At 38.0% G+C, this 26,794-nt stretch overlaps 1 protein-coding gene across 1 annotated transcript in view; it reads right to left on the minus strand.

Annotated features, from left to right (window-relative positions):
- Positions 1-25,670, minus strand: part of LOC145985964 (DNA damage-regulated autophagy modulator protein 1-like) — a 38,925-nt gene extending 13,255 nt beyond the window's left edge. The window contains exons 1-4 of the mRNA XM_083120112.1: positions 25,510-25,670; positions 18,869-18,941; positions 13,279-13,400; positions 9,824-10,047 (exon numbers count right to left, since the gene is read on the minus strand). Of these exons, the coding sequence (XP_082976238.1) occupies positions 9,824-10,047; positions 13,279-13,400; positions 18,869-18,941; positions 25,510-25,567 (477 nt within the window). The 5' untranslated portion in view covers positions 25,568-25,670. The remainder of the gene's footprint in view (positions 1-9,823; positions 10,048-13,278; positions 13,401-18,868; positions 18,942-25,509) is intronic.
- Between the last annotated feature and the right edge of the window lie 1,124 nt (positions 25,671-26,794).

A 26,794-nucleotide genomic window follows, 5' to 3' on the forward strand; every position in this document is an offset into this window, starting at 1 on the left:
ACAGTAGTTAACGCTTGCGCTAAAGCACAATAAATAACTTTGATACGCACCCACTTATTGTATCATTTTAGGTGTTTAATATGTTTAAAATGTTAATTGTCTATTATGACGTAATTTGTTTTGTTCAATTGGGTAGTCTTTTATGGTTATGGACTAACCTTAAAACATTTTGATTGTGGGTTGTGAGGTGAGAGATATTATGGATGTTGCTGGAATAATGGAAGTGATTTTGGAAATGTGAATGTTTTAATTTGTGTAGTGAAGAAGTATTGTGATCTAAATACACTTTTGTTTGTAATAAGAAGTTTAATTGTGAGTTCAAGTGTAATATATTAACATTAACTGACTTCTAAATATATTTCTGTGTGCGAGAGTTAGTAAAGTTTACGTAAGCATATCCTTATCTGATTTCCCACAACCTGAGGGCTCATAGTAGGCTGATAAGTCTCAGGCTCGCCGTTGAGGAATAAACGTAAGTAGTTCCATTGAAAATAATCCGGGGAACGTAGCAACTTTAGAGCAGGCACATATCTAGAAATAAATTTCGGGGGGTGTGAACTAAGTGTCTCAATAATAATAATTATATATTTATTTATTTAAGTGATGAGCACGATTTCACAACCATGTAATGTGAAAATAGGTGATACAAAATTACAAAATTGAATATATAATTACAAAATAATACAATGGATCATTCAATTTTATTCATCATCATAAGTTCATATTGTAGCTTTCCACAAGTTCAGCAGTTTTAAACGTCTGCCCTTTTTGAGACATGTTAGAATTTAAATATTTCCCTGGGAATTTTAAAATATTCCATTATTCAAAAAGTATTCACTATCTATTTGAGAAGATAAAATCTTCTGTACCAAATTCTTTCTTTTCAATTTTCTTCTTTCTTCTAAGGTACAAATATTCAACTGGGTTAACCATTCAGAATAATGCTGTTCATAGTAATTCTTTTTAAACTTTGTGCATAATAACGTGATAAAAAATTTGAGCGGATACAACTTTTTGAAGGTAATTCTTTGCTGTTAGAAACCATAATTCATTAGCATATTCAACTATTGTTTTATACAGATATATTAAACTTTCTTTTTTAAAAACTTTCCATGAGAAAAATATACATATAACGAAGCATCTTTTTTGATCTTTTGCAAATTTCTGAAATGTGCTCATCAAATATGAGAGTACATTTTAAAACTTGACACTTTTTTAAGTTAATTTCCATTTCATTAATATTACACCAATATGTCATTCTAATAAGTCGGTCTGAAGTTGAACGACATCATTATTGTTAAAATACTCTTAAAACATTTTATATCATCTGCATATATAGCAAACATGTGCTAGATTTAAAACATAAATTAACATCATTAATAAAAACAGCAAATAGGATTGGGCCAAGTGGCACCTTTGTTTTGAGGTACACCACAAAATATTTATTTTCTGGAGGAAACTGTTTCACCTATCTTAACTGAGAAAGTCTAGAAAGTTGGAAAACCATTTCAGAAGTGTTGGTGATAATCCCATTTGGCCAAGTTTAAAAATAAATATCTGATGGTTAACACTATCAAAGGCTTTAGCTAAGTCAAATGATAAAATATCAGTCTCGGATTGCTTTCTAATGTTAGATTTAAGTGAGTCTATCAACACTATACTATGGTGCAACCTATCTTGACAGTGACGTCATAACAGCATTGCAAACCTACAGCGTTGATACTTTCACTGTCTGCACTCGGAAAAAATAAAAACAAGGGAATGAAATTCAATAGATTAAAATACAAGGGAATGAATTTCAAAATGTCACAATGCGAGGATTCTTGCAGAATATAATAACGTATAATAAATAACCATTAAAATGAGCACGAAACATAAACATAATATAATAAACTGTACGAAACTGATTTGGATTCAGATAATGAATGGAATGCGGGATGGCAACGCGCCTTCGAACGGCAAGTTCGCGAGACTTGAGCACAAAAATATAGTTCCTTACTTGAAGCACGTTGCATCGCATACAGTACATGGAAATAAATGTATTACAGATGCTAGATTCTGAAAAACCTGTTGAAATGAAGATTATCTGGTACGATTGTTTGCTGCAAGTCAAAATTTAAAAAAAAAATATGTGTGGGTTCGTTGACCCGAATCTCGGAGCAGGGTTGCAGGTCGAAATGAGGGTAAGAGCGACTCTACATTTGTCTACTGGTTGCCTCAGCGAGCGAGATCCAGGCAAGTGTTCCCCTTCAATCGCTTGCTTTAAATCGCATTGTAGAAGGAAAACTTTGAATAGTCATGTGTGTGGGGGGGGTGTAAACGTATTCGTATTACTTCTGATGAAACGCCGATTTCAATTGTCACAAAAACGTTTAGGGGCAATGGGAAAACTAAGTTTCCAACAGTGGGAAAAGTAGCTGCCGCAACTGATTGAGATCGTGATCCATAAGCACATCAACAATGAGGCGTATTTTGTACGACCTGGGTTTGTATTGAGATAACGAAGCGTTCGTAGACGACATTGTTGCTTGGCTCCACCAATATCTGTGCCAATAAAGCGATATCCGATTGCTGTGAAAGAATGCGACATGAGTTAATGTCGGATTCGACCATTCTGTAAACAAAGCTTGGGAGGGCCCATCATTAGTTTCACATTGCGAGCATTTATTTAGGGGGGTCCATGGGAATCGGACCCCCCACCCCCCGGAAGACTTAGCAAGTACTAACATTAAATATTCAAAATTGTTTAGTATTTGTTGTACAATTGATGGTTATATCCCGCTGAACTTATTGAAAGGCAAGGAATTTGGCTCATACGGCTTCCAAAGATTTATGCACACTCCTACGTATGATAATACGCATGAAATGTTAATCACGAAACTTGCTTTTCGTCAATTCCAATAGGCAATTAAAAGCGATCACAGTACAATTATTTTTGCCTATTACAATACGATCTAAGTCCTTTTTTTTTGTTATTCAATAAATATCCAATTTTATGTCTATTTGACATAAATTTCCTTGCCAGGGCTGTTGCTTTTACACAAATTTTGGCGATATTAACTACACGTTAGTTACATAATGAATAGATGTTATATATCTTTTACCATTTTTTTACCAATTCATGTAATGACAACAATGTAATATTAATTAATTTACATATTCAATTACTATTATTTTAATTCAATATAATTATTCTAATTATATTATTATTATTATTGAGAAACTTGGTCGACCCCCCCCCCCCAAAATGTATTTCTAGATACGTGCCTGTCACATTGGTATGCTTTCCGTCTAGGCTCAGAGTTCAGATCTAAGCTAAAATGGAAGGTTCGTTGTTGTGTATGTAGGAAGGGAAGATGGTTTTGTGGAAAGTATTTATTTGTTGTTTCGTTCGAGAAAAGGCGTTGAGGCAGCGTTTTGAGATGTGGTTCGTCGATATACTACTCAAACTGCAACCAAATAGCGTAATTGTCATGGATAATGGATTATCCGTATCATTCTGTTCGCAATGAGAATGTACCAAAAAATGCCTCGAGAAAAAAGTACTTCAAGAGTGGCTGTCGTGGAAGACTGCAAAGACAAAATTTACTTTATGTCAGTACTTCGTTTATTACGCGTATTCAAAACATTAAAAGGCCGTTAGTTTCTCAGTCCAAATGTATTTTTAACTTTGTAATTTGTTTATCTTTTCGTGTTCGTATTTCGTTAGCGCCAAGCATTGACATTTCTCCGCATGAAAATCAGCTGCACACAAGAACGTTCCGCTCCTTCTATGTGCTTTCTCTGCGGACTCCGAGACGCAAATGTGACGGAGAAAATGTTTCATGCTTGGCGCGGAGTGATACATCAAGTTGCACTGTGGTCCCAGCTGACGTCACTGTCAAGATAGGTTGCACCAAGGTATAATAAAATTGTAATAGTAGATCTTTTGCTAAAAAAAAACATGCTGATTTTCACCTACATATTGTTTGAAAGAGAAAGCCAAATAGTTAGCAATTATGTGTTCAAAAACCTTCGCCAAGGCATTTAATATAGTTATTGGTCTAAAATATTAATATCATTGACTTTTCATCTTTTTTTGTTACAAATACAATGAACACATTTTCCCAGATATCTGGAAATATTTCAGAGGATAGAAGTATTATTGTAAATTTTGTTTAACAACGGTATAAAAAAATCTTTGTTTGCTTTCAAAATAAATTAGGAATACCGTCAGGACCTTTTGAAGATCTGCCTTTTAGTTTGTTAATTGTATGACATACATCCTTTTCCAAGATAACAGGTATATCAATTAAACTACGTACCAGCTAACTGTAGACCAGTCGAACGAGAACAAGTCTCTGCGCAAGTAGTGACGCGAGACGGCTCCACCAATGAACAGTTAGAGAAACGGGAATGTGTAATGGGCGACAGGAGTTGCCGATTTTCTCCTTTGCTATGCAATGTTGCAAACTTTTGAAAAGGATAATACCGAACGCACATGGCAACGGACCGTATTTTTGTATCCAGGTCCGTACGATTGGTTTAGGAATTTCTTAGGGAAATATTAGGGATAAAACTGCAAGAGCAAATGTTGACAAGCCGTGCATTTAGCTTACGAACTAAGGTCTGGACCGTACGTCCGTACATGTACGGTCAGGACCATACGGTTGGCAACGCTGCGCTTTCAACACTCGATTTTCCTCCTCCTCTGTCGATATGCGAGGCCCTGCTCTACAGTTACCTGGGATATGGTATAAATTGGTGTATGAATGAAGATTAATATTTTTTTACATTTACATGACTTCTTCTTGAGAAAGATTTGTGAAAAATTTCACTGAAAGCGTTAGCAATATCATATTCATTGAGTAGTAGATTATTATCAAATAATTTCAGAGATAATATTTTCCATCTTTTTTCTATTAAAGTGAAACCAAAAAGCTATCACCATTAATTTCCAAGGAGGAATAATATTTCTTCTTTACATTTGTACATTCCTTTTTAGCATCTATCCTTAATTGGGAATAAGTAACATAATATTCACACTTATTTGTAAGTTTAAATTTATCGTGATATCTTACTTTTTAATTTCCTTGTCATCTTAGGTAATTGATAGTTTGTTCTTTTAACTTTAGAAGAAATATTGATCTATAATGTTGTGTATACATTACTAGTCAATTCCTCAATAGATTACTGTACATCAAGAGATATTTCAACGACATATGGTAACTGTAACAATGTATTACCTACGTACAATAATTATAATCATATAATGTTTATATTAAAATGATTGCATTAAATTTCATTAACACTAATTTAAATATTTTAATTAATTAATATTATTATTACATGAATAGGTAAAAACACCGAATAAGAATAGAGATATAACAGCACGAATTCATTATCTAGCTTACCTGTAGTTAAGATCGGCAGAATTTGTACAAAAACAAATGCCCTCGCAAAGAAATTAAGATCAAATAGATAATGAATTGAATATGTATTGAACAAAAAACGATGTTAGATTCAGTTGGCAAAAAGTAAAGTACATGATTAATATTTTATGCATGTTATCATAAATAGTAGTGTGCAAGCAAATATTTGATATTGTCCTTCAAAGCCTTATAAGCCTAATATAATCCTTGCCTTCCAATAAGTTCAGAGGAATTAGAACTTTGTAAGTCTTTCGAGGGAGGGTTCGGACCCCCTGGACCCTCCCTAAATACGTCCTTGTACACTCTCTCTGCTTCTACACACAGAACTGTAAAAGCATCAATTCTAGTTTATTTTTATTAAGGAAGGAAGGAAATGGATTAATATATATATATATATATATATATATATATATATATATATATATATATATATATATAACAAGATAATGCTCTGCGGCAGTGGCGGCATTTTCACTACTTTTGCCCCTGTATATGCTAAATCTTATATACAAAGGGAAATATACTGTCCTTGCCCACCCACCAGTCTTAGCACCTTGCCCCCCCCCCCCCAGGTTTTGGAACCCAATCGCCGCCACTGCTCTGAGGTGAACAATGGGGCTGTTCATGGCCAAACTTTTCCGCTAGACGCGCCACTCCTGTTGTGTCCCTAAAGAATTTCGTTCGTCATCTGATTGCCCTACGCTTTATATTGGATGGCTATTCAAACGTGATTTTCAACGAAGGTAAGAATATTTCGTGTAACAAAAATGTTTTTAGCAAAAGTTGAAGATTATGTAGCAAGTCATGCGTTTCCGAAAACTACATTCTCCTGAACTTAAGAATTAATATATTAAAGCGTAACGGCAGAGTAGCTCAGACGGGCTAAATATAGAATGTTTATGCACAAAGAACACTAAACGTGACGTAATTTTGGTCGTCCCTATGGAACGACCACAAGGAACCTTGGACGAAAAATCCCCGCGCAGCTTTCCCTTCCTCCGTTCAGCTCGGGCCATAAGGAAGCATGGTACACTCTCTCCCTTCCCTCTTCGCGGGAGTATGGTGCACAGGAGTCGCGAGAGTACGGTGCACAGGAGTCACGGGTCTGCGCAGGTTTCTTTGCTTATGGTTCCACTATAGCTGCCATGCGTCTATAATACAAAAATTTAGATTTTTCACTACGCTTTTATGTTTCCTCTTGTTGGGACTTGCAAGTACGTGTAATTCAACAGCGGGAGTAGGAATCGGAGAAACTCGTCAAATTACAAAGAAAAAATGTATTATGTAAGTGAGCGCATGATATTTATTATTATACACTATGCCCTATCCGATAACTTAATATTAATATATGTTTTATTTGTATTAAGCAGACATTTCCCCCCCTTGTATTTTCGTCCTTTTTGTTTTGGGTTACTACAATTATAAAATTACAATTCCTATAAATAAGATAGCCCTAGAGGTCGCGAATCATGTAACAGAATATAAAATATTTCTTGTAATAACTATTCTTCTCGATAAATGTGTATGTATAAAATAGAGAACCATATTTACTAACCATGAGGAAAAGTATGATATAACGTAAAAAGAGGAGTAGGTTATTAATAACAACTATAAAAATATAATTACAGTCGCGTGGAATTATTATGTATTATTCTTTACCAGATTAACAAGAATAAAGCACTTAAATTGTGAAAAATGCAAGTGGCGTAAACATGTGCTTTGCAAATTTGAAGGCTGTTTTTAGTTCCGATATCTTTTCTGTTGTTGACGATCGTCTTAATAAAATTCTTAGTTTCACAGCACTGATTATTTATCTATCATGTTCCGACATAATTTCTGAGGTTAAGATGGAATTAAACTTGCAATTTAATGTAATAGCAGCACGTTCGGCATCAAATTTCCCCATGTATTTAAATGGGAGAACAATTGCACGTCAAAAGTGTGGGGTGCTGCCACCAAGCCCATTCCTAAAGCACATAGACTCCTCTAAGGTACAGTCAGTGCTGTAATCTCAAAATATTCACAGGGTATGCACGAAGTTTCGTGAAACGTTAAATAGATACCATATTTCCACTAGCTTTGGATTGTGTCCCCATTAAATACATAAGTGAAAGAATTTAACATCTACAAGAAATACCATTCATGGTAAAATACTGATGATTTTCACAAAAGAGGTATAATACAATGCAGAAAAGGCATTTTGAAAATTAAAAAAAAATATGAAAAGCGCAGCATGTTATTGTATTTTATTTTCTCATTAATATTGCTGTTGTGAATTATAAGCTTCTATACTTTTAAAAACTAATTATTAAACTTTAAAAATTAAAACTCAGGGAAAATACTTACAAAACACCTAAAATGAACAGAAAAAGCAATTATTATTTCTTTTTTACATTCTCCCCGTGTTTAAAACTGTAATACAACAGACCTCCATTGTCACGTCTAACAAATTAGAGCATTTATACAGTATGTAACATTCTTATTCGTACACACGGATTTTCAAAGAAAATGCTTTGTAGTCTGATAGGAAATACACTCTTTTGACATTCTTTCTATACAATTCAATAACTAATATCATTAGGAACACAAAATCTTATCCAAATTCTGTATAACCAATGACAATAATACATTAAATGAAACTGAAAGAGAAACATGCCATTTTTCGTACAATTTTTCTATTCGTACACTTAATAATATAAAAGAAAAAAGTATATTCAGAGCAAATTGACAGACAGTTCTAATACTTTGATGCGTATCCTTTGGCTTTAATTACTGCTTGACACCTGTTCTTCATAGAATTAACCAGTTTCCGACACATTTTATTCCACTCGGCTTGCACAACAGTTTTCATCTCTTGTTTGGACTTGACGCCTGCTTTATGGACTCGCCTCTTCAAAATTGCCCATAACTGCTCAATGGCATTTAAGTATGGACTTTGAGCTGGTGTTTGTAGTAGTTTGGGCACATTCCATATTAGCAAATTCATGTTAACTCGCGCCTTATGCTTACTGTCATTGTCGTGTTGGAATCTGTAGATAGGCGGCACGTCCATTTTTTGGGCACTCTGCTTTACATTGTTCTTCAATATGTCCAAATAGACATATGTGTCCATGGTACCATCAATAAACTGGATGGTACCAACAACTTTGGCGACATACAGCCCCAAATCATTAATGACCCACCACCGTGTTTAACTGTTGGAACTGTGTTAATGTGATCATTGTCTTTACTTGATTTTCTCCAAACCCTATTTATCCCATCTGATCCGTATATATTAATCTTGGACTGGTCTGACCATATGACACTATCCCGAAATTCTTGGTCCTTGTGGATGTGCTCTTTCGGGAATGAAAGTCTATTCCTGCGATTCACCTTATTTACATATGGCCTCTTTCGTGGTATTCTGCCATGATATCCATGCTTCCACAAGGCACGTCGGACAGTTTGATCGGACATCATCTTGCCAGCAAGATTTTCTACTAACGGTCGTAACTCAGGAACACTTAGTCGGGGTTTTCTCACACCCTATTTAAAATAAAGCGTTCATCACGTTTATTCAACCGTCTCTCTTTTGGTTTTCTCGGCACATTCTGTGTTGAACCTTCGTCTCTAAATTTGTTTTCTATGTATTGAACTGTGGAGTGTGATTTATTGACTGTTTGTCCAATTTTTCTTAACGAATAACCTCTAAGGGTCAAATTTATAATAACATCCTTCAGATCGGAACTAAGTTCCTTCACCTTGCCCATTTCGAACACGCTGATAGATAGACCATAGGCCTACAACAATACCTTACGCCTTCAATTTCGCTTGACGGGGAGCGCGCCTGCATGTTCGAACTTGTTACGAAGTTGCAAACTGCACGAAAGCGGCCGAATAGCGGTGGCGCTGTATGCGAGGAAGATTGAAACTCTTGCCTGTACGAATAACAATGTTGCATAAAACAGCGTGTTTTTCTCTTTTCACACATATTATATGCTCTGTTTTTGAACATACATTTTTATTGACATTTTTTGATGAAACCTGCATTAACATTAATTTCCAGGTGATTACGTTTACTAGTATATATGCCATTTTTTCCTCGGAAATTCTATGTGTAGGAATAACAATGTTACATACTGTACTAGAAATGCGATGGAGAGTTGAAACCATACAGGAAATGAAAGAAGAAAGAAAGACATTAAGTTACAGAAAAGTGACAAGGGAAAAAATAAATGAAAATCGAAAATCAAGATAAACAGAAAATTTAAGAAGATAAACGAGGGAAGACAATATTGATATTATAGAATAACAACATGAAAATGGGGAAAATACAGGTAAGACAAAGATGAAACAAAGTAAGGAGTAAAGAAAGTAGATGGAAAGGGGAAAATAATAATATATACATAAGCATATGAAAAATTAGCACTTACCTGAATCCACATGTAAAAGGTGATCGCTATAAAACCAATAGAAGCACAAACCAAGTGCGTAACAAGCATTGTTGTGGACTGACAGATTCCAGCGAGATTCATTGAAAATGTGGAAATCAACCCCAGCCAGAGGCATGACCAGTTTAAAGACCTTAAGATAGGATAACGTGTAGTTCTAAGTAATATCTCCACTTGCTGGTAGTTAAGATATATCGAAATGGCACCTGGGGAAAGAAGAACAATTTCACAGTGACCTCATTTCTCGAGACCTGTCTTGAGCAAATATAAACCTGACGTAGAAATGGTATTTAGCAGTGGCGTGCGGTGGTGAATCAAACAGGGGAACAGGTCACTGCTAAACCAAATCATGCACACACACACAACACTCCCCTTCCACACACACACATAAGTGTAGATGTCTATAAATACACAAAACGTGCCAAGAGAGTCTGTAGAATTTCATTTTGAAGAGATTTCCCTACTTCCATCGCCTTATGGTTTTTTTTTATATCACCCTACCAAAGAATTAAACTTTACGGAAAGGGACACAATAATCAGCTTTGGAAATTGACCCTCATTCCAAGAAAGTTCGGAAAGTCACTTTTAAAAGTAAATGATGAGTTAGAGTTACTTGCTTCAAAAAGTAACTGACTTATACTCGTAGTTAGCAGTTACTTATTTTAGAAAGTAATTCAGTAACAATTATTCTACAGTTACTTTCTGCAGAAAACATTCCTGCAAAGAAATTACACGCCGTCAGTAACGTTGCTTCTATTGCAAAAAAGAGTAACTCGATTACAATAACAGCTATTTACTTTTAAAAGTAGCTAGTTACAGTGAGAATTTCTCCAAAAAGTAAGTGTTACCTGTACCAAGTTACTTCCAACAACATAAAACAACCCTGCATGAACTTAATCTCATTAGTCATTACTAGGCTTCGGATAGTTATGCATTTTGCATATAGCATATGCAAATTCATATTGTCAGTATCTTCAGAATATATTACATATTTTACCAATTTTTACTTAAAAAGGCATATTCTGCTGTTTCTGCCTGAAAATTTGTAGACTCCTTTTCTTTGGAGCAATTCAGAAACATGATTCATTTGTCAGGTGTTCCTCGTAGTCAAGACCGGTTTGTTATCTTTGTTCGCAGGTGAGTCACGTCTCTCTGGAAATGCCCCTGCTACAATCGTGTCGTCCTAATTGTGAACACTTCCTGCCTAAACAGGATTAACCTCGAAGGTCAGTGTCTTAATTGCGACCACAATTTCCACCTTTGGACCTACAACTTTCTCTTCCACTTCCTGTGTCTTTATAACGACTTTTTTTTTTCAGGGACTTTGAGACTGGTCAGAGCCTTGTTGGAACATAGATAATTCGGCATGATTAAAGTCGTTGCGTAGTATAAATAATTTAATAATAAAAGTGTGGCCTATTTTATATAACGACTACATACTGCACACTTCTTAACTGAAAAGAGCTTCGTTATTTAATAATATAATTATTAATATCAAATTCAAATTTGAAAACATATGACACTGTACTTAAAATGTATGTATACCATCAATCCCCGTATACCTGTTACTGCTCCTAACCACTTTTTCGTGAAAAAAAGAAAAAGAAAGAAAGAAAAATCATCCATCATGATAAGTCTATCAATGGTTGGCTATTGTTGCTAGTCAAACCAGCTGTCTCTCTGTGTCACTACCCTTATTAGTTTTTGAAAACAGGTTTTTCAATTACATGTGTTCGTAATTAGGACATGGAAGTATTTCCTCACTTTCATGTGTTCGCAATTAGAACTGTTCGCAATTAGGACACAACTGCTAGAACATGTGCTAATGCAGTGAAGTGCTAATGCACTTAATTCTAATCTTTTTCTACCGGTTGTTTTCGGGTGGGAGAATCATTAGTTTTACGGTGGCTGTGCAAGACTGCAATCCGAAGACGCTGAAGGAGATGCGAGCGATCTGTACTTTGCTCAGTATAAAAGTATTCTCGTGGATAACAAGCATATAAGTTTACTTTTGAGCATCTGAAACAATATGTAGTTATTAAGTGCAATAGTAACCTTTCATGCTGAGTAGAATGAGAGACAGCTGGTGAAATTCCACCTTCTGCTAATCGTGACGTTCAGTGAATTCAGAAACAGTTAGTGGACTTATGAAAAGATATACAAAAACCATATGTAAAATATGGTCAACTGTCAATAACGTAAGCCAAACCATGTTTATTTACTTATGTAAACAGTGGAATTAATAAATAGTTACAAGCTATGGCTAAATTTTCTGAGTTTGATGTCAATTTTTTAAATTTTAAATGCATATTTTGATCATTTAAAGAGCATATTTCGAGCATTTTAAAAGCATATTTGTATGCATATTTAAAGGTTTCTTAATGCATAACAATCCGAAGCCCATTCATTATTATTCATCCCTACCGCCGCGATTAACCTATGCGAGCGGAAAACTTCTAATTTCCGTGGCGCAGCAACCTTTAAAGTGAAATGAAATATTAACCAAGCGGCTTTTCGCTGGGTGATGGATAGTCAGTGCATCCAATCGCATGGTTGGGATTATCAGACTTCCTAGACCCGAGTCCGCTACTTCATCATTTTTCTAGTAGCTACACAAATGCTCTCACGAAGGTGGGAAGACATCGAAATGCTGAGGCTCCCACAAGTAATCTATCGCAGGATTGGATGTAAGGTGTTACATTCTGGTAAGGCATCCAAAAGTCACTGCTCACTTCCCCGTAGTACATCCTGGCAACTGCTTCTTGCAGGCCAACGAGGCCCTGGCGCCTCGATCCACGACCAGGATCTCTGTGGAGATGTGTTGTCCTGTGTTTGTCCCTGTATGTGTTGAGTGCAGTCCTCAGAGACAGCTAAAAGTTGAATTATAGGAAGTTTTAGCAGATTCCATTAATTTTCTTGTTAGGGGGGGGGGGGCATGTCCTCAATTTCGTTTGCGTTTAGAGGCTTATCGCCGTATAGTGGGACGGGAAAAATTAACCTTTGTGGTGAAATGTCCATATAAAAAATAAAAATAAAGAAAAGAAATAAAAAAAATACACATCCTACAATTTTCAACAAACGTCTCAATTTGGGACTAAATTTGCTCTTTAATCCCTATAAGACGCTATTCCTTGAATATTCTGGGAAAAACCCTGATCATCCTGGGGCACGATCAACACTGAGTTGGAGAGGTCTGACGCAAATATGGGCGTATCCAACGAGGAAAAATGGTGATAACAATTTTATTCTGTTCATTGTACCTTTTAATGCAGAAAGTAAAATTAATATTATTCCCTTTTCAAATAATTAAAAATTGACCACGCCACTTCCTGCAAAAATATTGTTTGCACCCCTGAAAATAATCTGCGTACGCCCATGGCTACGTATCCTTAGTATTCAGTTTTGACATATTAAAAATTCACGAACATTTCACTCACCTAGAGAGCAGAATAAATTCAAGGCGAATGTAAACAAACAGCTTTCTGGTGGTGTGGCACCTGCGTCGCTAACGTAAGGAAAAATTGGCTCGACATGTCCTTCAAGGACTGCAATCGTGTAACTGAAATTAAGCAACAAAAATAATTACAATCATTATGGACGTAGTGAGAAATGGGATTCAAAAAAACTGATTCTAACATACAGAAGAAACAAAGGAAAATAAATTATTCCCACATCAACAGCACCACATGTACTTTCCCATGCCGGGTCAGTAGCTGGTGTGCGTTTGAGCAACTCGCCACGAAAACAGCTCAGTCAAGATCGAAGCTTCCCCTTGCCTCCTCCACACCCCTGCCCCTCCAGGATTGCCACATTTCTTCTAAGCTGTTCAGCCAACACTTCGCGCTTTGTACGTATGCGGTCGATTTCATCGGTTGAAATTGTTGCTTATTGGCAACACTGTAGGTGGGTAGCGTGACCTTGACGGGACTGTTCTCGTGGCGAGAGCTCTAGTGACAGTCTTAGCAACTTCGGAGCACCAAATCTGATCTGCCTATCCTATCCACGTAGGCATAAAATAGCAGAAATAAGCATGTAAATAGGTTAGGCAGGTGAAGTTTTTTAAGCTATTATATGCATACGTGGATAGATTAAGTAAGCCAGATTTGTTGCTGGTAGCATATTTGCAAGTTGCTAAGACTGCCGTTGTTCGTGGTGTGCCTGAACAGACTACTACAATATTATTCCATTATAATTTATGTTAACTTACAAAAACTGTACTCAATTACATTACATTTAAATTTAAATATTTTATCATGGATTAAAATAGGTAATCTTTAAAATTACATTAGTTAAGTTGACTATGTAATGGCCGTAATACTTTAAAAACTGTCGTGGTCATTTTTTACAGTAGTTGGACATTTACAGTCTTAGACTACCGTCAACGTTTTACAGTGCAGATAAGATGAAACCTCAGGTACAGCTAAATAATCCGTCCTTGAATTGTCGTCGTTCATGTTGACTGCTTTCCTGAAACACATCCTGTGTTCGGTGATGGCCACGCTGTCCAAGCAATTCACCATCACTGATCAAATTTCAAAGAACCCACACAGGCTCTAAATTTATTTCCGTTATAGGGATCACAATCATTGGCGGACTTAGCGGGATGGGCACGGGGGGGGGGAGCACATGTTCCTACTAAAAGGTATCATTAATTATCAAGAATATTCTTTATAGTATGATACCACAAAGACTTAGATGGGCAGGCCATGTGGCACGAATGGGAGAGGAAAGAAGAGTTTACAGGTTTCTTGTTGGGAAACCTCATGCTGAGAGACCTGCAGGAAGGCCAACACGAAGATGGAGGGATAACGTTGAGATCGTCCTAAAGAAAATCGGTAAGGATGGAAAAGATTGGACTGATCTTGCCCAGGATAGGGACAGATGGAAGGCTTGTGTTGCTGCAGCCATAAATCTTCGGGTTTATGAAGGCTATAGAGTTAGTTTTAGTTGGGATTATACCACAACGGACAAGAAAGTTCGGGAAATTCTTTACCAGATAGTAAAAGAATACAACAGTGTTTGGTACAAATACATTAATCGGGAAAAGATTTACTAGACACTTAAATAAGTTGACATCTTAATTCGAATCCGGGCCCTTCTGGTAACCAGGCAATGCTGTTAACAGGTGAACATAAAGCGAATGCATTCTGCATCAAAATGTTCCCCATGTTTGCGACATTCTCGCCGGGGGAATGAATTCTCAAGTTTCTCTCTCCCTTTCTGAAATCATTGTTAATACAAATAGCGTAGATAGGGATAGCCAGCCCTTTCTGAAGATACAAAAATGTCAACTTCACTTCCAGGTAGTACACCCTGGACTGCATTTTGCAGACTAACGAAGCTCTGGCGCTTGGACCTGCAGTCAGGGTAATCCTCCGTAGGACTCGTTTTGTGTCATTTCTATGTGTTTGTGATTGTCCGTTCGTCCATCTCATGATATCAGCAATCATCCTCATCTTCGCGATTAGCCAAAAGAGGTAGAAAAGCGTGTAACATAAAGTCAAGCAATCAATAAAAATTTCGTAGAGCTACTTCTATTTCACAGCAATCTTCTTATTCTATCATCGTGTAATCAAAGGGTTATGGGTTTGTTTCCTGGTGGAGGTGTATGTTGGTGTATGTTGTATGGTATGTTGGTTCGGATCCCACTTTGAAGGTCCAGTCTTAATTAGTTATTCTGACCACAAATCTAACCTAAAACGACGTGATATGAATTATATATGTTTGTGTGTGGTGTGTGTGTGTGTGTGTGTGTGTGTGTGTGTGTGTAATGAGTTATGTTTAATATCTAGAGAACAGTGCACATTATATTTCCAGGTTTGACATCCTCACGTATTTTGGCTCTATATAAGAAGCAAACTACGTGCGAACATCGTACCACGCAATGGATAGTTTGACTGGACTCCCATTTTCCTATAGCCATACAACTATGTGCCTGTAGTGAGAGCAATAGATCTTATTAAATAATTATAAATTATAAGCAAACGTGTCTTTTCAATTTCATGTTTATTACACCCAAAGCAAATACCCAGTAAATACTACTTACTAATAACAAGAATTCTAACATCACTAAGGTTTATAGAGCATTCCCTGATATTCGCTACGAGACTCGGCGGCAAGCGGCCCGGCATTAGTGCTTGTCTTTCCCGGTGAACGGGTCCGCGACAGTCGCTAGAGTCTGCTGTTAAAATTAAGCTTTTATATTGTGTACTAACCTTGACTACAGAGGGTGTTGAAAATGATGTTCCTCTGCTGCAACACATTCCTGGCATCTCCGAAGGAAATTGGCATACGTACAAGTTCGTCTACTGTAATTCTCCAGATTTCTCGTACAATATTCTCTTTTAACTCACGGATGGTGTGCGGATTGTCTTTGTATATTTTATTTTTTACATTTCCCCATCTGTCTTTCCACTTTTATTCAGAACTGACCCTGTTACTCTAAACACATTTACGAGGTTTAATATAATGGTCCTATATGGAACAGGAACACCAGGAAATTTCTTTACAAAACGTCGTCGCACTTCTCAACAAATCCTCTTTCCGAAGTAACACTCGACAAGATAAATCCTCTGTTGTAATGTAAACTTTTGTGGTGCCATATTAAGCCACAATCTTCAACACACGGACACGACACAACACAACATCCGAGGGAGGATTATGCTGGCGTCAGTCTGCAAAGAGAGCGAAGGCAGGGAGAGCGAAAAAAACAGACTGTAGAGTGCAACTATCGCGGACCCGTTCACCGGAAGAGACAAACGCTGATGCCGGGCCGCTTGCCGCCGAGTCTCGTAGCGAATGTCAGGGAACGCTCTATAGTAACCAGTAAACAACCATTACTTCTTGGCACCTAAATTGAGTGTTCACCTCCTGTATATGTTGTATAGTCATAGGAAATATGAAATACTTAACTGAAGTAGAACTTTTCCCCAGTGTGTGTGTGTATCTTCGCTACCAGAGTCCAAGTGGGCGAGCGATTCTCCTGGCTCGCACACGAGGCCTAGATATTACGTAGCGTGACGTCAGAGCATGTGATGTAGCGTTGCCAAGTCTATCGTACAGCTATGAAATGGAGTGGTGATACAGGCTTAGATATTTCATATGTTTACAGCATGTTCTGTGCTTCTCCCAGAAAAAACTAGATCCGCCTATGGTCGCAACATTGGCGACTTGTTTCCCTGAAGGACACCTCCCTTCTTCATACTAATCCCGTCCTAAACTACTCGCAACATTAATGTATTCTTTTGTTTTTCTCTTTCAAGATTTAGATCTTGTTGTGCCCTTTTGAAAATATCTATCGAGCGTCTCAACCTTAAAAGTCAGTATAGGTTAAATGGAGCGCGGCGCTGCCAGATCAACTAACGGAGGCGCATCGAGTCGCTGTTAACCGCTAATGATTGCGACAAATTTACTTCCTTAATATTGTATAGTAAATCTTCAAAACTATGTATTTGATGCATTTTGGGAAAAACGATAGTTATCTCAAGATTTGCATGTAAATGTTTATATTTCGAAGTAACTATTTACTATTTTACATTTGCATTATACCATGTGTAATACACGCAACTATTGTTACTTCTTTCGTTGTATGTTTTATCCTTTACATAAACAGAATTAAATAAATGCAAAAACAAACATTAAGATATATTTTTTTGCGGAAAATAAAGTAGTAACAAAGTGTGCTCACGTACCTTTAAGCGCAACTACTGTTCTCGTCTGGTAATGACGTTACATCCTACAAAAAATCTGTTTCTCTTGATGGACCCGGTTCCATCGTATTTTCTCGTTCTGGCATTATTCTCTTTCCCCATTCTTGTCGACTTCATCTTTGCCGGTGTTCTGAGAGGACCTTCGCTTTCTTCCTTTCGTATTCTGTATATAAGACGTTCAGAACACTCCGTAACATCAGCCGTTATCTAACCTGCCTTGTTGATATTCATTAACTTTAAAAAGTAATTTAACACGCGCATAACTATTATGCTTTCTTTACCTCGAGGTTTACCAAAACTGCGCCTTTTTCCAACTTCTCTATCCATTATTAAACGAAATATGTAACTTACATGCAATCCACAATTGTCACACTGCACTTCCTGCGAACCGGGGCGCCTGCAACTGAATTTTAATGTAACCTCGGCGACGCGCAATGAATTTGATGCGCGAGACAGCCCGCATAAACAAACTACGATTGCCCAATAAATCACGGTGGTGTGGGGTAACAATGCATTCTAAAAATAACTTCAAACAATGGTCAACACTTTTCTCGCTTGGTCAACCAATTGGTCGCGACAAACCGAAAAGTTTCTCGCTAACCAACTTTTTCGTGTTACGGTCTGATGATTTATACAAAATATCCAATGTACATATATAACTATCCTCGTAAGTAAAATATAATTCACTCAGGCGAAGAATATCATATCAACAAACATCCTAGATCCCATAGGAAAAAAAACTCGCGAATTTGTTCAAGCGGTTTGATATTTATGGCTTTTGAAGTATTTACTAGAAAAAAATTAAGCATTTTGCAAAATTGCATAATTATGGAAATTTCAGATCACATGAATTTATAACAGGTTATATAATGCCGTCAGTAAATAAAGCATAAAAACTCTATAGGATAATGATTTCACTTTTTGAAATTTATGACTTACATTTTGTATATTTTGTAACATCTGGCAACGCAGCGGTGGTAGAGAAGAACAGAGCTATTGGCAAAACTCATGTATTAGACAGAGAGGGACGTACTCCATTTATTTCCATACTGACTTTTAAGGTTGAGACGCTCTATACAGCATATGGACTGTGTGAAATATGGGGAATATTTCTTCAGTCATTTTGCAATGCGTACGCAAATTTCGCTCACATGTAACACCAACATAGACCTCCCTTTCCTTACTACACCACTAATTACATTCTAATCTTCTTTTTACTACTCATAGATTCATATTCCACCAAGAATGTCTTAGTAATAGTGTACTGTCCTTTTCATTTGGTAAATGCAATAAAGATCCTTTTAAATGTACAACTTACATAGCGCTAAATGCAATGGGGAAAACCAGTGACTGCACCAGTGGAACAATATACAGCTTACTCCAACGCTCGTCTGCAATAAAAAGACAAACCTTTATATTAGTGCAACGAGTGTACATTTGGTTTCATTACCTCTGAGTTAATCTATAATATTGAACATTTTTTCTTAAAATTGTTTGAAGCATTACATTTGCTTATTGTTTAGATTTGTAATGTACACAGAGCTGTATCTAGGTGCTAGTGTTGTCGCCAAAGAACTTTGATCTTTATTCCTAAGTCTTTCTCGTTAGCCTTTATACGTGGTGTCTGGGCTTCAGGTAGACAAAATGAACATGCTATAACATTCGAACGAATTGATAGAAATGTGCAAGCAAATACTCATTCGATAGGAAATATGTTCAAGATTTTATAGCCAACATGGCAACACTGCAACTGCCACGTTGCGCGCTTCATGATGGGAAATAGCAAATTCGTTAGGTATCGGAGTGCGCTTCTTGCTTTGTTATTCATGATGTGGACCCCGCAGCGGAAAGTGCAGTGCGTGCTTTGGCTAGCTGAATTGAAATCCGTTACACGTGTTCAGCAGCATGTCAGAATGGAATGGAATGTGGATCCTCCCACACGCAAAACCATTTACGAGTGGGACAAGACTCTAAAGGAAACCGGCAGTTTGCTGTCTCAGACAGGGAAGTATCGGAAAGAGCGCGTAACTGAAGAGACTGTTGAACGTGTGCGGGACTCTTTCTGCAGGAGTCCACGGAAGTCGGTAAGACAGGCAAGTAGAGAACTAGGGATTCCTCGTTCAACAGTACACGATATTGTCCACAAACGTGTACGTTTGCGTGCGTACAAAGTGCAACTGCTTCAACACCTTAAGCCAGACGATCCACAGAACAGAAGAGACTTCGCTGTGATAATGCTGACCCGGATTGAAGATGGAAATTTTCTTGACAAGGTGTTTTTTTTAGTGATGAGTCACCTTCTATGTTTGTATAAGGTAAATTGGTATAATTGTAGCGTGTGGGGTAGTGAGAATCCTCACCAGCTGATGGAATATGAAAGTGATACACCGAAAGTTAATGTCTGGTTAGGACTTGAAAAGAATTGCGTGGTAGGACCTTATTTTCATAGAGCCTACAGTGACTGGACAGGTCTACCTAGACATGTTGGAGAACTTTGTACTTCCTCAGATACCTCCTGATTTTCTTTTCCAGCAGGATGGAGTCCCTCATCACTATCACAGACGTGTCACAGCGTTGCTCAATCGGACATTTCCGGAACAGTGGATTGGACGAGGTGCGCCGATACCTTGGCCCCCAAGATCCCCAGATTTGTGGCCATTAGACTTTTATTTAATTGGAGATTCATTAAGGACATTGGGTACCTAACAAAAATTCGAAATGTGGCAGATTTGAGAGAACGTATCATTAATGCAGTTCAGCTTATAACGCCCCAAATGCTTTTCAATGTGTGGCAAGAGGTAGATTATCGTTTTGGTATCTCTAGAACTACAAATGGTGCTCATATTGAGATTTATTGAAACATGAACACTTTCAGCTATTCTTCTACGATTATGAGCAGTTCATATATACATAGTTTCCTTTCGTTATTTGTAACTTCTAACGTAAAAATCATTTCATAACATGGCTGCTTAAGAAATTCTGCTCTTTTCATTTGTATACCTAACGATTTTGCGATTTTCCATCATGTAGCGCGCAGCGTGGCAGTTGCAGAGTTGCCATGTTGGCTATAAAATCTTGAAGATATTTCCTATCGAATGAGTATTTGCTTGCACATTTCGATCAATTCGTTCGAAAGTTATAGCATGTTATTTTTGTTTACCTGAAGCCCGGACACCCTGTATTTCGTTCTTTCTTTCTTGCTCTGCTTTTATTTCAATCTCTTTCTCTTCTGTTTCTTTCATTCTTTCAAACTTTTGATCTTTCTCTCCCTGCCCTCGTCTGTCATTTTCTGATTTTTACATTCTTCCCTACTTCTCATCACTTGCTCTTTCTTCTCTCTGCGATTGTGTGATTTCTTGAATTACTATTATAAATTGTTCTCAAAATTTCTAAATTGTCTATTTGAGTGGACAGAAGAGTGACCTTAGAATATATCACGGTAGGCTCCCTCCCTGTGCCCTCTAGGCCCTAGGGTCGGGGGAAGGGAAGGAGGGCATAGTCCACCCTGAATTTTCATTTAACTTTTGAAGTGAATAGTGAAGTCTATTTGGACACTGATTATGTACTATATATAATTATCTAACTACTATAAAAAAAACAGCAGAGAGAGAGAGATAGAGAACTATACAAATTATATTATAAATTGTATATTGTTTTCTAGATAGGAATCATTAATCCTTACATAATACACATATGCGTAGTTTATGTACCATATCGTTTTATTAATACATGGTAGTAATTTTAACATTTAGAGGAGTTACAACAATTAAACTACGCAACGGATTGTTAGAACTGTAACTTCAATAGAGAGAATAACAATGTAAGTTTTTATGCATGAAATGTGTCCTTCAGTAAACGGGAGCAGGCATTTTGTGTGCTCGAGTTTGCTAGAAGTTCGTACCCCCGATTTAACCCCTTCTGGCTTTCTCTTGTAGGGGTTTGTGAAGGATACTGTTTAAGTGCCCCCACTGCCCACTAATATCCAGGATCTCAGGGACCGAATCACCGATGTCGTGGCTCTTATCAACTGTGATATGCTAACATGTTTGTTACGAACAACCGAGATGTGCTTTTGCTATAAATACAACTTGCTTCTATTAAATATGTACGTTTTCAGTAATAGTAATGTATGTGTGTCCAGTGGCGGCTGGCAACTAGTGTGATGGGTATTGCCAACGTGATCATTAAATCAAATTTTTTTTGCTAGCATATGTTATAGAAATCTAACCAAAGAGGTAATTTTAATGGAACATTGTTTATTAAAATCGCAGTTCCTAAGATTGGTTTATTTTAATTCGCATTTGTACTACTTTTGGCTAATCGCGAAGATAAGGATAAGTGAACACTCACAAAGAACACCGATGCCCAGGCCGAAATTCGAACACGTGATCCCTGACGTCGTAGCATGCTGTGCACGGAGGTCGGCCAGAGTTTCTAGGAAATAAGTGCGACTATTAAAATTTCGACGCCTGTGACCTTTACCATTTTTTCAATGTAATCTCCATGAACATTTAGGCACTCGCCCCAGCGTTTCACGAGTCCCTCAAAGCCAGCAGCGAAGAAGGTTTGTGGTTGGTGTTGTAGCCAACTGGTAACCTCAGGATGGAGCTCCTCGATATCCTGGAACCGGTGACCACCCAGGTGATTCTTCAGTGGGCCGAAGAGATGAAAGTCTGTAGGAGAGTCGTTCCCAACCTAGGGACCATTTGTGAGCCACTGTGGTATTGGCACTGTGTGGATGAGCGTTTTCATCCAACAAAAGAACTCCATCTCTCAAAGCACTGGCACGTTTCTTGTGAATGAGTGACCGTAACTTCGTCAGGGTTCTGCAATACGTGGTTGCAGTGACAGTGTGACCCTGGGCAGAAATTCCACGAGTAGGATGCCTGCGTCCACAAAAATCGAATTACGGCCCGTTGCTCACCACGTGTACACTCGGCTAACATACCTGCCATCTTACCCACTTGGCACTCGATTGACTCACCGCAGCACGAGAACGTGACTACTATACCTGCCGCAAAATTAGTTTGGTATTGAGAGCTAAAGGAACACGCATCACGGTGTTGCCATATCGTGCGGTACGGTACGCAGTGCGAGGAAAACGACGGTGTGTCGAGGAAAACGTGTCATGAAAAGGAACAACAACGATGAAATGTGTTATTGTTTTCTCTCTTCATTTCCATCTCCCTAACAACATGAATTAACGAAACGAGTATTGTTTTATACTACTTTTTCAATCCACTCCGAAAATATTGACGCCGTGGTTGCGTCGTTGCCTTGTAATCAAGGGGTCCCGGGTTCGATACCTGGTGGAGGCACATAATGGTTCGGATCCCACTTTAAGCTGAAGGTCCAGTCCCGATTAGCCTTACTGTGGAGTGGACTTAAAACACCAAATCAATCAATCAATCTGAAAATATTGAATATATATACACTTGCAATAACCATTTCTTTCCGAACTCGCTGTTAAAGTCTGCCCATCTTTCAATTATACCGCAACTGAAGTGCAAAAAATTACAGTTGGTGTTGCGTCGGACTTTCAACTATCCCAAGCGGCTGCGGGGTCGACTCAGCCCGTGAGTACCTGGAGTAAAGGTGGTCGGAGAACCACATCACCTCCGTAATATGGCCTAGGTCGAGGTCGAGAATGTATGGAGGTAAGTCAGTTACGTCATATATATATATATATATATATATATATATATATATATATATATATATATATATATATATATATATGGCGACGAATAGCGTCTTGCTGAAATGGATCTAAATTAGTCACGCGTTTACTGATATTCATCTTCTTTCCTGATGTTTCCAATTTTGAAGCCTCGCATTGAGTATTGTCTCCTGTGTTTGACTTTCTTCACACAAGCACGAGACACACACACAATCAGAACACAGAAAAGTATGTATTAAAAAAATATCACACTAAAACAACACGGTATATAAAACAAAGAATACGCTAAATTCAGTAAACACTAAACAAACGGACCGGTTAAAATATCACAGCAACGCAACGCAACAAACAACATGTCCTCTCCAACAACATAAAAACTGATCGCAGGAACAATCGCCCGATAAGCGGCAACACCGTGATAAGCGTTTTCTGTTGCTAGGTAACCAGGGCTTGGGTGAAGCGCTGGATAGATTTTGATTTTTTGATTGGCTCGCATGCCAGCAACCCACCCTCCAGCAGTGACGTAGACCCGGTTTCTCCACGTGCTTCACAAGCGTCAATACCAAACTAAAGTCGGGACGAAATAAGAAGCAGCGTGCAATCAGAACGCAGAACGGCAGAACGTGACCAAATTCTGTCTCCTCGTTGGCTGTCATGTAGCTGGGGTTTTCTACGTTGACACGTTCGCACAAACAGACGGACAGGCTAATCAGCTGTTGGCAAGCTCGGGAAAAAATTAAGCGTCACGCGAAATTAAGCACGTACGTTTCAGTATGCTAATATATGTTATTTGCGTCGTAAAGTGATAATTTAACGAATCTAGAAGTTTGAATCTGAAGTTTCTTGTAGGTTAACGTTAACTTCCCGTGTGAATTTTACATTCTGGGAAGCATGAAACATTTTATCTTCCTGCTCTACACAGCAACCGAAAACCTTCACTGAAGGAACCTCTGTTGTGTTTTTATTATGGTACATTGCAAGCATCAGTTACCGTCATATTCTTACTTGTGTTATATCGTATCATAATTACCTACAAAAGAAAATGCGTTATGAATAACTGTGGCAAATCGTTCTCCTTTGATTTTATGCCGCCTCTTTTTGCCTTATTTGTCACACCGCGACACTTGTCTTTTTCGCAACTCAATACCGACCGCAGCTATGCCCAGCTATTGTTTTTGTATACGAAACTCGCCCTTTGTTTTGTAACGACATGGAATTTATACTTCTGTGACATAGTTGAAGCTTCAGAACGTACAAATGAAATGTATTTCTTGAAAATTAGGGTTAATAACGTATAAACAAATTACGTACAACTTGGTTTCGTTAACATGTTTTTTAAATTATATTTTGCGGAACCTACAAAAATTTACCTTTTATACAGAATTTTACAGAACTGAGTTACTGTATTACAGAAAAGAATTTATCAAGAACAAATCAATTGTGTGTGAATTGATTGATTGATTGAGTTGGTTTTAAAGTCCACTTTATGCACACTACGGCTAATCTGGAATGGACCTACAGTTGGAAGTGGGATCCGAACCACATGTGGGTGTGTGAAGTGAGATAATTTGGGAAGCTACAGGATAATACAGGCTCTGGCAATACAGAGTTCAATTTATTACAACGAAACGCTTGGCAATTTCTCGATTTCCTAAACATTAATGATACATTTGGTACATGTGTTATTAATGCTTCGATCTACCTGTATGTAAAAACATAAAAAATGAATGAAAGAACAGAAGTAGTAGTTAAAGAATCAGTTGTTTTTGCTGAGAATTAGAACAATGGAATTGTCCCGTTGTTGACTGTTTAACCAGATGTTTAATCCTACACGTGTTTCTGTGGACTCGCGAAAATCCTGAAGTAGGTCAATCCGGCAACTGCGCGTCGCTACCAGAGCGGGTGGTTCCACGCCGGTTGCTAGCGCGTCCCGACTGTAATTTCGCGGCAGGTATAGCGCCGTATACGATACAAGGTGGTGCCGCCACCTACACCGGTACTTGCGGAAAGGATCAGTGCAACGACTAATATTCATAAAAGAATTTCACATTGCAGCAATTAGAAGATATTTCATTTTGCAACTTGTATATTGACTTTTCCTCGTATAAAGTATTGGCTATGCCGATCTTGCCCCCCCGCAAATATCTTAAGTTGGCGCCTCTTGTGGAAATTCAAAGTTGCGGTTATGCTTACATTATGAATGTACCGTAACCAGTAATAACAAAACAATACCAATAAATTGATAAAGTAGCTTGATGCTACAATAGATATCGACTTACTATCAGGTAATGGTTTCACTGTTCCATTATTGTTGTCCACCGTTGTAGATTGGAGCATTGTCGAGCCACTTATGAACAATGCAGAACAACAGCCGACTCCGTGGGACGAAACCGCTTCGGGTTAGAAGGAACACTGATTAATGCTGTGGGACTTTCCAGAAGGGAACTGTGCAGGAGAAAGGAGGAAAACTACACATGAGAACATTTTTAATACAACGTCAAGGACATCTCGTGTTGCAGAAGAATCTCACGAAGTTGATTTCATTTATGATACTAAATTTAATTCACTCTTATGTACGAAGCAGTGATGTGACGTAGACAACAAGTCTATGTGTCTACACTTGTTGTTAATACTCCATTTAAGCCTAGGTTACTACATTGACTTATAGTAACAGTCTTCATTAACAATGGAATCTGGAAAAAAAAACTTACACGTGTCGCTTCAGGATTTCAGCAATCAAAAGAAGGCTTGCGCGGTATCTGCCATGCCGCTACTCTGTGAAAAGTTGATGTTGATTGACTTTTTCCCAAGCTACATGTATCGCTTGTCCCCTCGGTTTGAAATCTTTCTTAGAGAAGACGTTAAAGTAGTCCACACGGCCAACGAAGTCAAGCAGAAACACAGGATAATTGAAGACTAAAATTGGTAAACGCTGTAAGTGCCACAATAATTCAAACACCGTTTTCCACGTTAAACTGTGAAATGTGCCATGCTTTATTAAGTGGTAAACGTGAAAAGTGGCTGGTAGCCCTCTAAGTAGTTCAAATGGCGTGTAAAGAGGTCACTCGTGTGAACGTTTTTACGGGCTGATGTGCGGAACGATGCGATTTCCCAACACTTTCGCTTTTGGCACTTACAACGTTTACCACTTTTAATCCTCAATTCTTGGATGGGTGGCCGCTTGGAAGGGAGCGCGTAAGCTAATCCCTTCACACCAATATGAAGTACAACCATCTCACCATGTCCCCATGCATCGCCCGCGACAGTTGTAATAAGCAAGCCATCACCAACTCAGATACTGTGGTAGAGACAAAATAGGAGTTGGAAGTCCACACATTACAACCCGAGAGAATAGAGACGAGACGAGACACGAGTTGTAGGTACAGCGTGGTTACGGATGACCGGGGTACCTAAATCGACACCTGCCAGGTAGATGGTTTGGTCGTGCAACGGCCGTAGACGACACATTCTGCATATGACCACCACACCACGTTAACCGGACCTCACAGTGTGTGATTTCTTCCTGTTGGGGTTTCGTCAAGGACAATGTCTACATCCCTCGAC

This window comes from Lepisma saccharinum, chromosome 3, assembly GCF_977018435.1.
Source record: "Lepisma saccharinum chromosome 3, izLepSacc3.1, whole genome shotgun sequence".
In the NCBI taxonomy this organism is placed as follows: Eukaryota; Metazoa; Arthropoda; class Insecta; order Zygentoma; family Lepismatidae; genus Lepisma; species Lepisma saccharinum.